General features: G+C 47.0%; 2 protein-coding genes across 2 annotated transcripts in view; one reads left to right on the top strand and one right to left on the bottom strand.

Moving 5' to 3' along the window:
• The first annotated feature begins 137 nt into the window (after window positions 1–137).
• Window positions 138–4,065, top strand: UQCC2 (ubiquinol-cytochrome c reductase complex assembly factor 2). Its single transcript, XM_074163461.1, has 4 exons — window positions 138–282; window positions 2,419–2,493; window positions 2,808–2,877; window positions 3,888–4,065. Exons 1-4 carry the CDS (start codon window positions 145–147, stop codon window positions 3,980–3,982), a joined length of 378 nt encoding a protein of 125 aa, XP_074019562.1. The 5' UTR covers window positions 138–144; the 3' UTR covers window positions 3,983–4,065.
• A 1,038-nt stretch (window positions 4,066–5,103) lies between these two features.
• The window catches only part of ITPR3 (inositol 1,4,5-trisphosphate receptor type 3), a 42,755-nt gene continuing 38,395 nt past the window's right edge, over window positions 5,104–9,463 (bottom strand). The window contains exons 53-58 of the mRNA XM_074163333.1: window positions 8,842–8,937; window positions 8,295–8,419; window positions 7,891–8,056; window positions 7,016–7,176; window positions 6,311–6,472; window positions 5,104–5,964 (exon numbers count right to left, since the gene is read on the bottom strand). Coding sequence (XP_074019434.1) covers window positions 5,896–5,964; window positions 6,311–6,472; window positions 7,016–7,176; window positions 7,891–8,056; window positions 8,295–8,419; window positions 8,842–8,937 — 779 coding nt within the window. The 3' untranslated portion in view covers window positions 5,104–5,895. The remainder of the gene's footprint in view (window positions 5,965–6,310; window positions 6,473–7,015; window positions 7,177–7,890; window positions 8,057–8,294; window positions 8,420–8,841; window positions 8,938–9,463) is intronic.

Genomic DNA, 9,463 nt, shown 5'->3' with positions numbered 1-9,463 from the left:
AGGGGCAGCGCCGGTATCATCCCCCTCGCCGCCATCGCCCTCCCGCCGGAGCCCGCCCTCGCTGCGCATGCGCGGCCGCGCCTGACCCCTCTCGCCTGCCGTAGGTCACGTGATTCCCGCCCATGGCCGGCGCCACCGGCAGCGATGGCGGCCACCAGGTACCGGCGGTTCCTGAAGCTCTGCGAGGAGTGGCCGGTGGAGGAGACCAAGCGGCAGCGGGACTTGGGTGTCTTCCTGCGGCAACGTGTAGCGCAGGCCTTCCGCGAAGGGGAGAACACGCAGGTGAGGGCGGGGGGTGGGGTGGGTGGTGAAGGGTGGCACCCCCGCGGCGGCCGCGGCCTGCGAGGGTTGGGGGGGGAGGCGGCGAGGCGGGGCCTGGGCCGCGCAGGCGCCTCATCCCTCCTGGTCGTTTAACGGTCGGCTTGAGGACGCTCTGGCGTTTTGGGGCACAAACCCCGGGAGTTTGGTGCTGACGCGGGTTTTTTTTTTCGGAGCTTGCGCCGTTACAGTAGAGGAGAAGGTTGTGCCTGGGGGGCTCCGCTGTGAAAGGGGCCTCCCTCGGGTCTCCTCAGGGGTCCTCCCAACCTCCCTCCGTTCTCCTCAGGGCCCAGGCCAGGCCTTTAAAACACAGGCCCCAGCAGCCATGCTGAGTTCCTCGCACGGGACAAGCTCTGGTGTACGCCAAATTCTTCCCCCGTTTACACGATATGCTTTGGGGATCCCCATTCCCGGGGTTATGGAAGTGGGATACAAAACGCTGTGAATTTGGCAGTGCCGTGTTGGAATCCAGTTAAATTAGTGTGTTTTACTTACCATGATGATAGTCCGATGCAGTGTGGAGTTCATAGTGAAATGCACTGTTAGGTTGCAGTGGTTATAAAATGGGATTCCAGCTGCAGTTGTAACTGTGTTGGAGTTTAGGCTTTTGTGCTGAAATAAATTAGAGAAGCTTGACTTGGGCTGCAGGCCTTTACAGGCTTGGAGGTGGTGCTGTGAAATAGAAATGTGCCCTTTCTTAGCATAAAAACGTTGTTCCAGATCAGCGTTTTCTACTTCAAGGGGCCATTATAGGCACCTAATTCTATATTGGTCCCCAGAATAGTCTGCAGCGGACATTTTGGAAAGTGCTTATTGCTTTTTCATATGCTCAGGACAGCTGAATTTGCCGCAGCAATTGGCTACAAGATCCCAAAGCTGCCACTCATCTTGAAAATCTAAATTGATGCCTGCAGCACTGATGTCAATTTATATGTATAAAGGCTTTGTACAGCAAAGGGGAATGTTCTGGCGGACAGCAGGAGGAATGTCTGAGAAACCATAAAGGATACTTTATGAGTCTAATCCCTGTTTTATTCATGTGGAATAAGATTTGCTGATTTTACGGGGTGGGGGATACTGTTTCTGCTACCCATTTAACAGCTATTTCTGCTGTCATTACTAAAACATTAGCAGGGTCATTTGAAATGTGGCTGCGGGATGCATTAAGCTGGAGATCACCTGCAGCGTGATGGCGCTTACTCCTGACAGTCGGTCTGTCTCTGAGTCCTCTCTCCTGCAGCAGCCGTTACCGACTGAATGAGGAGAGCCTTTCCTTAGCTTTCCTAGTTTGCACAGAGGAGGCTGAACCTGTGCCAACGTCCCAAGGACAGATGAGCCATGGCACTTTATCCTGACATGTTTCTGTTGGTGCTATTCTTATTCACGGATCCGTTTTAATCGTTTATGTTTGATGTCATCGAGCAGCGATGCAGAGTTCTGGTTGAGTTGGCCGCCATTGTAAAATAGCAAAACAAGCTGACGTGCCATCCACAGCGAAATAGATGTCTCTGCGAGGCAGATGCACCTGCCTGAGGCACCTCACAGAGGTTTAGGTATTAGCAAAATCTTTCCAACTTACTTGACCAAAATAGAAATCCATTTACCCTTCACAAGCTGTTCAGTGTCTTTCATGCTGCTTTTCCCTAACCAATTATAAACTATTTTTAGCCTGCACCGGGATTTTCTAAATTCCATCCTAGTACACGATCCTATTTGATGCTTTAGAATAAAACAGGCGGCAAAACTGGCCTTTGAGCAAGAAGTCTCAGATATTTCACAGCAGCAGCCAATAAATGTGAGAAGAAAACTGTCCAGCAATGATCTCATTAACTGTGTATTCACAGTTGATCTGGCAAATCTTTTCAAGCAAAGTTGAAGGTCCGTTCTGGAAATCACATGCCTTGTTATTCTTGGAGGCCAAGCTGGTGAGAAATGGAGGGGAAAGAAAGTGATCTGCATTCTGGAGCAGCATATTAGGGGTCAGCAGCATCCTACATTGCACCGAGAAGGCGCCTAAGCTGCTCCTTGACTGTCCTTCTCAAAACCTTGAAATGAGGAGGTTTCAATTAAGACTTGTCTGATACTTTTATCCCTTTCCAGATCTCTGACCCTGAGACCTGTGACCGAATGTACGAGAGCTTGGTCAGAATCCACACGAACTACTACAAAAACAAGGTGAGCTTTGGCATTAGCTGTCATCCCTCTTTTAGGGGGTGAGTTCCCCCCTCCGGCAGTTGGCTGCCTTGTCCCAGCAGGGTTTTTGGGAATGTCTAATGGAAAAACAAGCAGTTGGGTGGATGCAGCACTACCTTGGTCACTCTAGGAAAGTTGCAGACATCTTGGTCTCCGTGACGTGTACAACCAATGTAGATGACAGTTCAGAATTCTTAGTTTGACTGAAAATGAGCTCAGAGTCTTCTGTACGGTCACTTCAAGTAACATCTTTTTCTGTCTCTCTCCTTCTCTCACCTGCTTGCTCGTTTATGAAGTATCCACGCCTGAAGGACACAAGTTTCACTGGAGTGACGGTAGAAGATTGCAAGATGATACTCGCAACAGGTACTAACACTGTGCTCGATTTCAGAACAAGACAGTGCGGGAGATAAAGTACATTCTCATCTTTGTGATGCTCACTGCAACATTTCTACTAAACACCAGTGACTAAAGGACAGAGTGGGACTGCCGGACAAGTATATTAGGATGTTTAATGAGGAGTACAGGAATAATTAAGGAGATCTTAATAAGGCGGGGGTCGGTCTCTTCTCCCAAGTTACAGGCGGCAGGACAAGAGGAAATGGCCTCAGGTTGTGCCAGGGGAGGTTCAGATTGGATATTAGGAAAAATTTTGACACTGAAAGGGTTATTAAGCCTTGGAATGGGCTGCCCAGGGAAGTGGTTGAGGCACCATCCCTGGAGGTATTTAAAAGATGTTGGGGTTTGACATAGTGCTTAGAGGCATGGTTTAGTGATGGTTTTTTATCAGAGTTATGTTGATGGTTGGACTCAATGATCTTAAAGGTCCCTTCCAACCTGGACAATTCTATGATTCTGTGATATTCAGTAATCTATCAGGGTGAAAAGTCGATTGGAACAGGAGAGGGTTTGCAAGGGCTCTCTGAGATCAGACGGTAGGAGATATGCAAAAGAAATGCACATTTTCTACATCATTCAAAAAATTCTCAGCTTCTGTTTTCGCCGTGGTCAAATTCCCTTCAGTATTTCTCCTTTGAGAGAAAACAGGGTACCAAGATGCAGAAATACTCTCAACCAGATCATTTATGAAGTGTGGTGTAGGAAGCTAGTGCAGTTTTGTTCTGCTCCAGTTCCTGACTTTGATTGCGTGCGTGGAAACTGAGTATTAGTTGTTAGTGATAAGGGACTCCCCACACAACTGATTGGAAGGGAAAACAAAGTTGCCTCAGGCCCTGAAATAGAAATTCATTAAGATGAAAAGTCAAAAAAAAAAAGGAAAATATATGTAAGGCAAAGCTTTTATAAGAGGGCTTTCATTCCTTTGCTTTTCTGCTTTTCTTCCTCTTTCCCCATCTCTCTCTCTTCTCCTTTTGCAGACATTCTGAAACAGATGGAAGACATGAAAAAAGGGACATGGAAGAAACTGCGAGAAAAGTTTTATGCCAAGAAACCCGAAGAGGACTCAAAGTGATAGGCTAACTCCCAGATTCTCCACTGTATATATTCCTAAAGCTCTGTATGTTGCCATGATGAATAAAACCATTTATTCCTCTTAGCAACAGCATTTTTGTTCAGACCTAAACCTTACACCCTTCATTTTTAGTGCCCTCTTTTATTTTTTGTGGAAATCTAGGACATAACTTAACACATCTGTGCTCAAACCATACTGGAGCAATGTAGTGGAGAGGAAAGGTCTCTGTGGTGTTAGACCAGATCCTTTGGGTTATGAAAAACAGAACAACCAGGAGATGCGCAGAGCAAGTGGGTGCAACCGTGTTAGCTTTAAATGTGCTTATGAAGATAACAATAGTGATGATATGAAAACGTGGCTGTGCTTGTGTTTCTGTGCCTTGGGCTCTGGTAACAGTGAAGCTGAGGAAGGGATATCTTGAATTGTCATGTTTATTTTCCTTTTGAGAAGGAGAGGACCGAGGGTGACTGTTTACAGTGGTGACAGTGGAGCAGTGTAAGAGTTTAATTGAGATTTCAATCTGTGCAGATTTCCCTCAGTGGGAAGAGACGGTTCCGTAAGGGTTGCTGCATATCTGAGGGATAAAGATAGGTTTTAATGACACGTTGGTATATAGGGCCATAAACAAATTTCAAATGTGATTAGTCCATTGCTGGGGCCTATTTTTATTGCTTTTTAAATTTTTAATGCTCGCATCAGTGTCTATTCTTGGGAGGCAGAGGCACAGGACTGCAGTTGGGGTGGCCGCAGCACCGCTCGGCTGGGGAAGGCTGAGTGTCTGGAGCACAGCTCTGCCAGGACCCTGCTTGGCTCCCAGCACCACCAACAGCTGCTCCTTTTTATGTGTTTGAACAGTGTTTTCCTGGCAAGTACTGAAAGAATTTGAAACTTTTGCAGCAGGCTCTAATCCAAAGCTTCAGAAAACGAGGCTGGTGCTCAAGGTAGTTTTCATGGTAGCATTCTTCAACTTGTGACTGGAGCATCATACTGTATTTTAACGTTTAACAGCTGGAGCTGAGAGCTTTGGGTTGTGGAGCACCTTGGCTCTTTGGATTGTTCTGTATTTCTATTTATAACCACCCCATTACATACCCGACTGCACAGGAAGGGCGCTTCCTTTACCGTGTTTTAAGTTTTTATTGTAACATGATTTTTTATTTAATTTAGTTAAGGCAATTTACATTTTAGTTCTTAAGTAACAACAATAACAAACATACACACAAAAAAAAAGTAAAACATTACACCAGAGATGAAACTAAAACACAGGACACCCCTTCACAGTGAACTCCTGTAAACCTGCAGTCTCCTACTACTACTGCCTGGATATTCTCGGTCCACAGAAGGCAAAAGACTAGTTCCCACCAGTACGAGCTTGGATGCTCACCCCCTCATCTGGTGAGTTAAATTAAATCCACCTCCTTGAGTTTAGCTCTTCTTTACTGCACCTCAGCGATGAACAGAACGCTTTAAATGGAGAGGGGTCAGCAATGGGGCAGGTATAGCACATACGGTGGCTGGTTTGCAAAGATCCACATGGAATAAGTTAAATACTGCAGCCCTACAGCTAGTTACACTACACCTGACCGTAGTGCATGGAGATAAAGATACAACCCTCCACATTTGCAAAATAAAGAGTTATTGCAATGAGGAATAAAAGTCCTGTATAATTTATCTTCCTACAAGGGCGTTAGAGTAACGGTGTGGGTCCAGGTATCGCATGGAATCCTGATCAGTCCCTGGTTCCAGAATTGCTTACAAGCGCTCTAGGGAGAATGGTGACTGTGAAGCTCTTCCGCATGGTCCGTCGTTCTCTGAGGGTGACGTCCATGCGTGGAACCCAGGAGTAAGCAGCCTCGTTAGCTGACATGTACATGTAGTCCCTCGGTGGGTGAAGCTGATGCTTCTTCTCTGTCTTAGTGGTTCATGGAGTTCTGGACATCCACAAACCCCATCCTTTGTCTGCGCTTCCGTTGCTCTGTCATCTGGAGTTCAAACAAGGACACAAGTGAGATGGGAAACCAGGTCACCTTTAAATTCACCACCGTGCTCCTCGAGTGTCTGACTGACCAGGCTGCTTTAAGCATCTGCCAGAAAACCCTGTGAGTTGGACTCTACCTGATGAGGAAGCATCAAAAAGCACTTGTCCCAGGTGCCCCAGACCCCCCCAAAAAAGAGCTGCAGGAGACCTTTGCTTCATATCTGAAGTTGTACTGGCTTGGGCTGGTTCCACCTCCTGTTCCTTGGAGTGGGTGTCTATTTTGGTAAGGACAGTGGGTTTCTACAGTCAGGTGTTCCTCAAGTGTTCCTATTTTTAAAAGTGTTAAGTACCTGTTCCTTTAGCTCGTTCAGCTGGGAGGTGAGATGGGACACCAGCTTCATGGTGGTGTTGAGTTTGTCTTGAAGATTTCGGATCTCGTTCTGTTCCCCTTCCCCTTCGTTGCTGACCAGCGACATGGCTCGCATCCGGGGGAACCAGTCAAGGTTCTTATTCTGGAAAGGCGACCATGGAAAATGGGAGTTGGAGAGGGGTGGCGGGGTGAGGAGGGAGGGAAGAGACCTGGTAGGATTTAATCCCTAAACCTGACTATGTTTAGGGATTAAAGAAAGTCCCAAAGTCTCGTCCTGTCTATATCTTTGCAAATTTTCCACAAACAGTCCATTTCCAGCTTTATTATTCTTTTTTTTTTTTTTTTTTTTTTCCAGCTTTCTGGGCTCAAGTTCAGAAGTTTTTCTATTCTAAGTTTCCCTTCCCTCCCTTCTTGCCTTGAAACCACCTTGAAGTCACACTCCCTACTCTTGGTTCAATCCTTAAATCTGCAGCACGAAACATCAAATAGACAGCGTGCTGCTGGCCGAGGTTGCCAAGTGGAAACAACCCGCTAAGAACGAACTGAGGCACCACAACGTTACTAAATATTTTCCAAAAGCTCCTTCTCCAAACTTTTTTTTCTTCGGCAAGCCCTTTGTTCTCACACGTTTCCCCAGGGCCGGCAGGTTGCGATAGCGGAAGAGCTGCCCTGGGAGGACACATACCTTTATCATCTGAGCCACGTAACTCTCCGGCCCCGTGTAGTCTGTCTTGTTCTTCACCCGCACCAGCACTATGAAGTACAAGTAGTTCCACATGTTGTGCTCGTATTTAATATGCTCCTCGAAGGACACCGTCTTGTTGTCAAACTTGTCCCTTTCGAGTCCTGGGAAAGGCAGCGGAGGGACGAGAAGGTGGAGGGAGGAGATGGGGAAGGGGGAAGGAGAGGGGAAGAGGCGAGTGAGCAAACGCGTGCGAAAGGAAGTACAGATAATTGCATCCTCTCCCAGGTGCGACTTTCAAGAAGTGCTTTTAATAATTAGTTGGCATTTAGCACACGACAAGCATCCCAAACGGGGAAAATAACCCAGTTGTGTGTTCAGGAGGCTTCTATTTAAAGTACCACAAGCTCTGCTTTCTGCCTTTGCATCTCAGAGCATAAAACGCACCCAGTGGATCTTTTAAGAAAAAAGCAGCTCGATTTATTGGGTTTTTCCTTTTGTTTTTTGGATGCCTTCTGATGACTGAAAGCATTCCAGAACATTTTCTGTATTTTATTTCCTTAGTAATGTGGTGCTTTTTTTTGCCACTGGCTGAGTGATGCTCTCAGGAGCGATGGATGCACAAGAACTCCAGGATGTGGCGTTCAGTTTAACGCCTCATTAACAGAAGGTGGGGAACAATACAGATAATTTCCCCTCTCAGTTTGGGTCCTTGTTTAAGCCTCCTCAAACGGCAGTGACCCATCGGTGAAACAGATTTAAGTTTTGCTGAGAACCCAATGAAAACCAGAAACCAGCTGAAACTCCTTTCCTTCCCTCAACCTTAAGATAGAAAAAGCTTTGGGGCAATTCCTTCACAGCCAGGTCCCAGCGCTCACCACAGATGAAGCAGGTCGTCTTCAGTATCTCTTCCTTCTTCTGCTTCTCGCTCCTCAGATCAGCGAAGGTGTCAATAATGACCCCGAAGATGAGGTTAAGGACGATAATAATGACAATAAAGAAGAAGAGGAGGTCGTAGACAACCCGAGCAGGAAACAAGGACTCCTGTAACGGATGAAAGGCATAAATGTGTGTGTCTCCTCCAGCCACGCTAATTGTGCCCATGTCTGAGGGTCCCAGGTGAGGAGGAATATGATGGGTATGATGGGGCAAGAGAGGAGAACAGCACTGGAGGAGAGCGTGGGAGATAGAGCTGGAAGCATCATGGTTTCCAGGGAGGGGGGGCAGCAGCACAGTGGTAAATGCAGCAGGACTTGGCAGAAGAAAGGGGTCCCAAACTCACGTCCTTCGATGGCTTCCGCAGAATGTCACCCACACCCCCGCCGTTCCTCAGGCCGTGGTTCAGGACAGTGACGATGCACATGAGCAGCGTGTCGCAGGCGCGTTCCCACTGGTCAGGCTCTGTTTCTAGGGGGAAATAAAAGCAAAAACCCAGAGCGTAGACAGGGCAGAGGTACCAGACTGTTACCAAGATCCCAGAGCTGGGGGGCTGACTCCTGCTGTGGTAGCAAATCCCCTGGGAGCAGATGCTCGTTGTGCATCTCCAACCAGCAGCTCCTCCAGCTTGACTCTCGCTGTGGAGGTGTTTGGCTGAGCGCTCCTGAAGCTCCCGCTTTCTTTATGACTAAATTGAATCTACTTCTACTTTTTTTTTTTTTTTAGGCCATGGTCAGTGTAAAATTTGCAGGTCTCTTGCCTAATATGTGCCAGAAGGTGCGTTGTTTGTTTCCAGCTTTGAAAGGTGAGGATTTATCTGAGCTCGCTAAGAAACCAGGCAGCCAACCTACCCTGCTGCTAACAAAGTCCGCCTTTCTAATGAGCTCACTTACCTTCCAGGGCGGTGGGAGCATCAGAGCAGCTAATTTTGTCACTGCTGCATGACTCCATGAAGGTCTCCACGTTCCTCTGCATCCCCAAGGGGTCATCTGCAAGTAAAAGAGACCACAGCCGTGTCAGAGCATCTGTTTGTCTGAGTAAAGCTCTTCGTGCTTTTCAACTGCCTCTTCTTGTGGCTTTCAAGCGTCTTGAAAAAAAAAAAAGTTGCTTCGCTCTCCTAGCCTTTTCTAGGCTTTGAATCTTTTCTCAAGTTTCATTTAAGACCTCTAAAATTCATTTAAAACTTCATAGAATCATAGAACTGCCCAGGTTGGAAGGGACCTTTTAGATCATCGAGTCCATCAACCTAACACAGACAAAAGTTGTCACTAAACCATACCTTTGAGCACCGTCTACTCGCCTTTTAAATACCAGCAGGTTTGGTGACTCAACCACTTCCCTGGGCAGCCTGTTCCAATGCTTAATAACCCTTTCAGTGTAAAAATTTTTCCTGATATTCAGTCTAAAATCTAAAACTTTTACTTCATTTGTAGCTGTCCACCCCCTTCTCTGCCATCACTCCCAGCCCCAAAATCCTGCTCTCGAGCAGCACGAGGACCTTAAGTCGGCATAGGG

The sequence above is a fragment of the Numenius arquata genome, chromosome 24 (genome assembly GCF_964106895.1).
Source record: "Numenius arquata chromosome 24, bNumArq3.hap1.1, whole genome shotgun sequence".
NCBI classification, from domain to species: Eukaryota; Metazoa; Chordata; class Aves; order Charadriiformes; family Scolopacidae; genus Numenius; species Numenius arquata.
The sequence above is the reverse complement of the archived record's forward strand: the minus strand, read 5'-3'. Positions and strand labels throughout refer to the sequence as shown.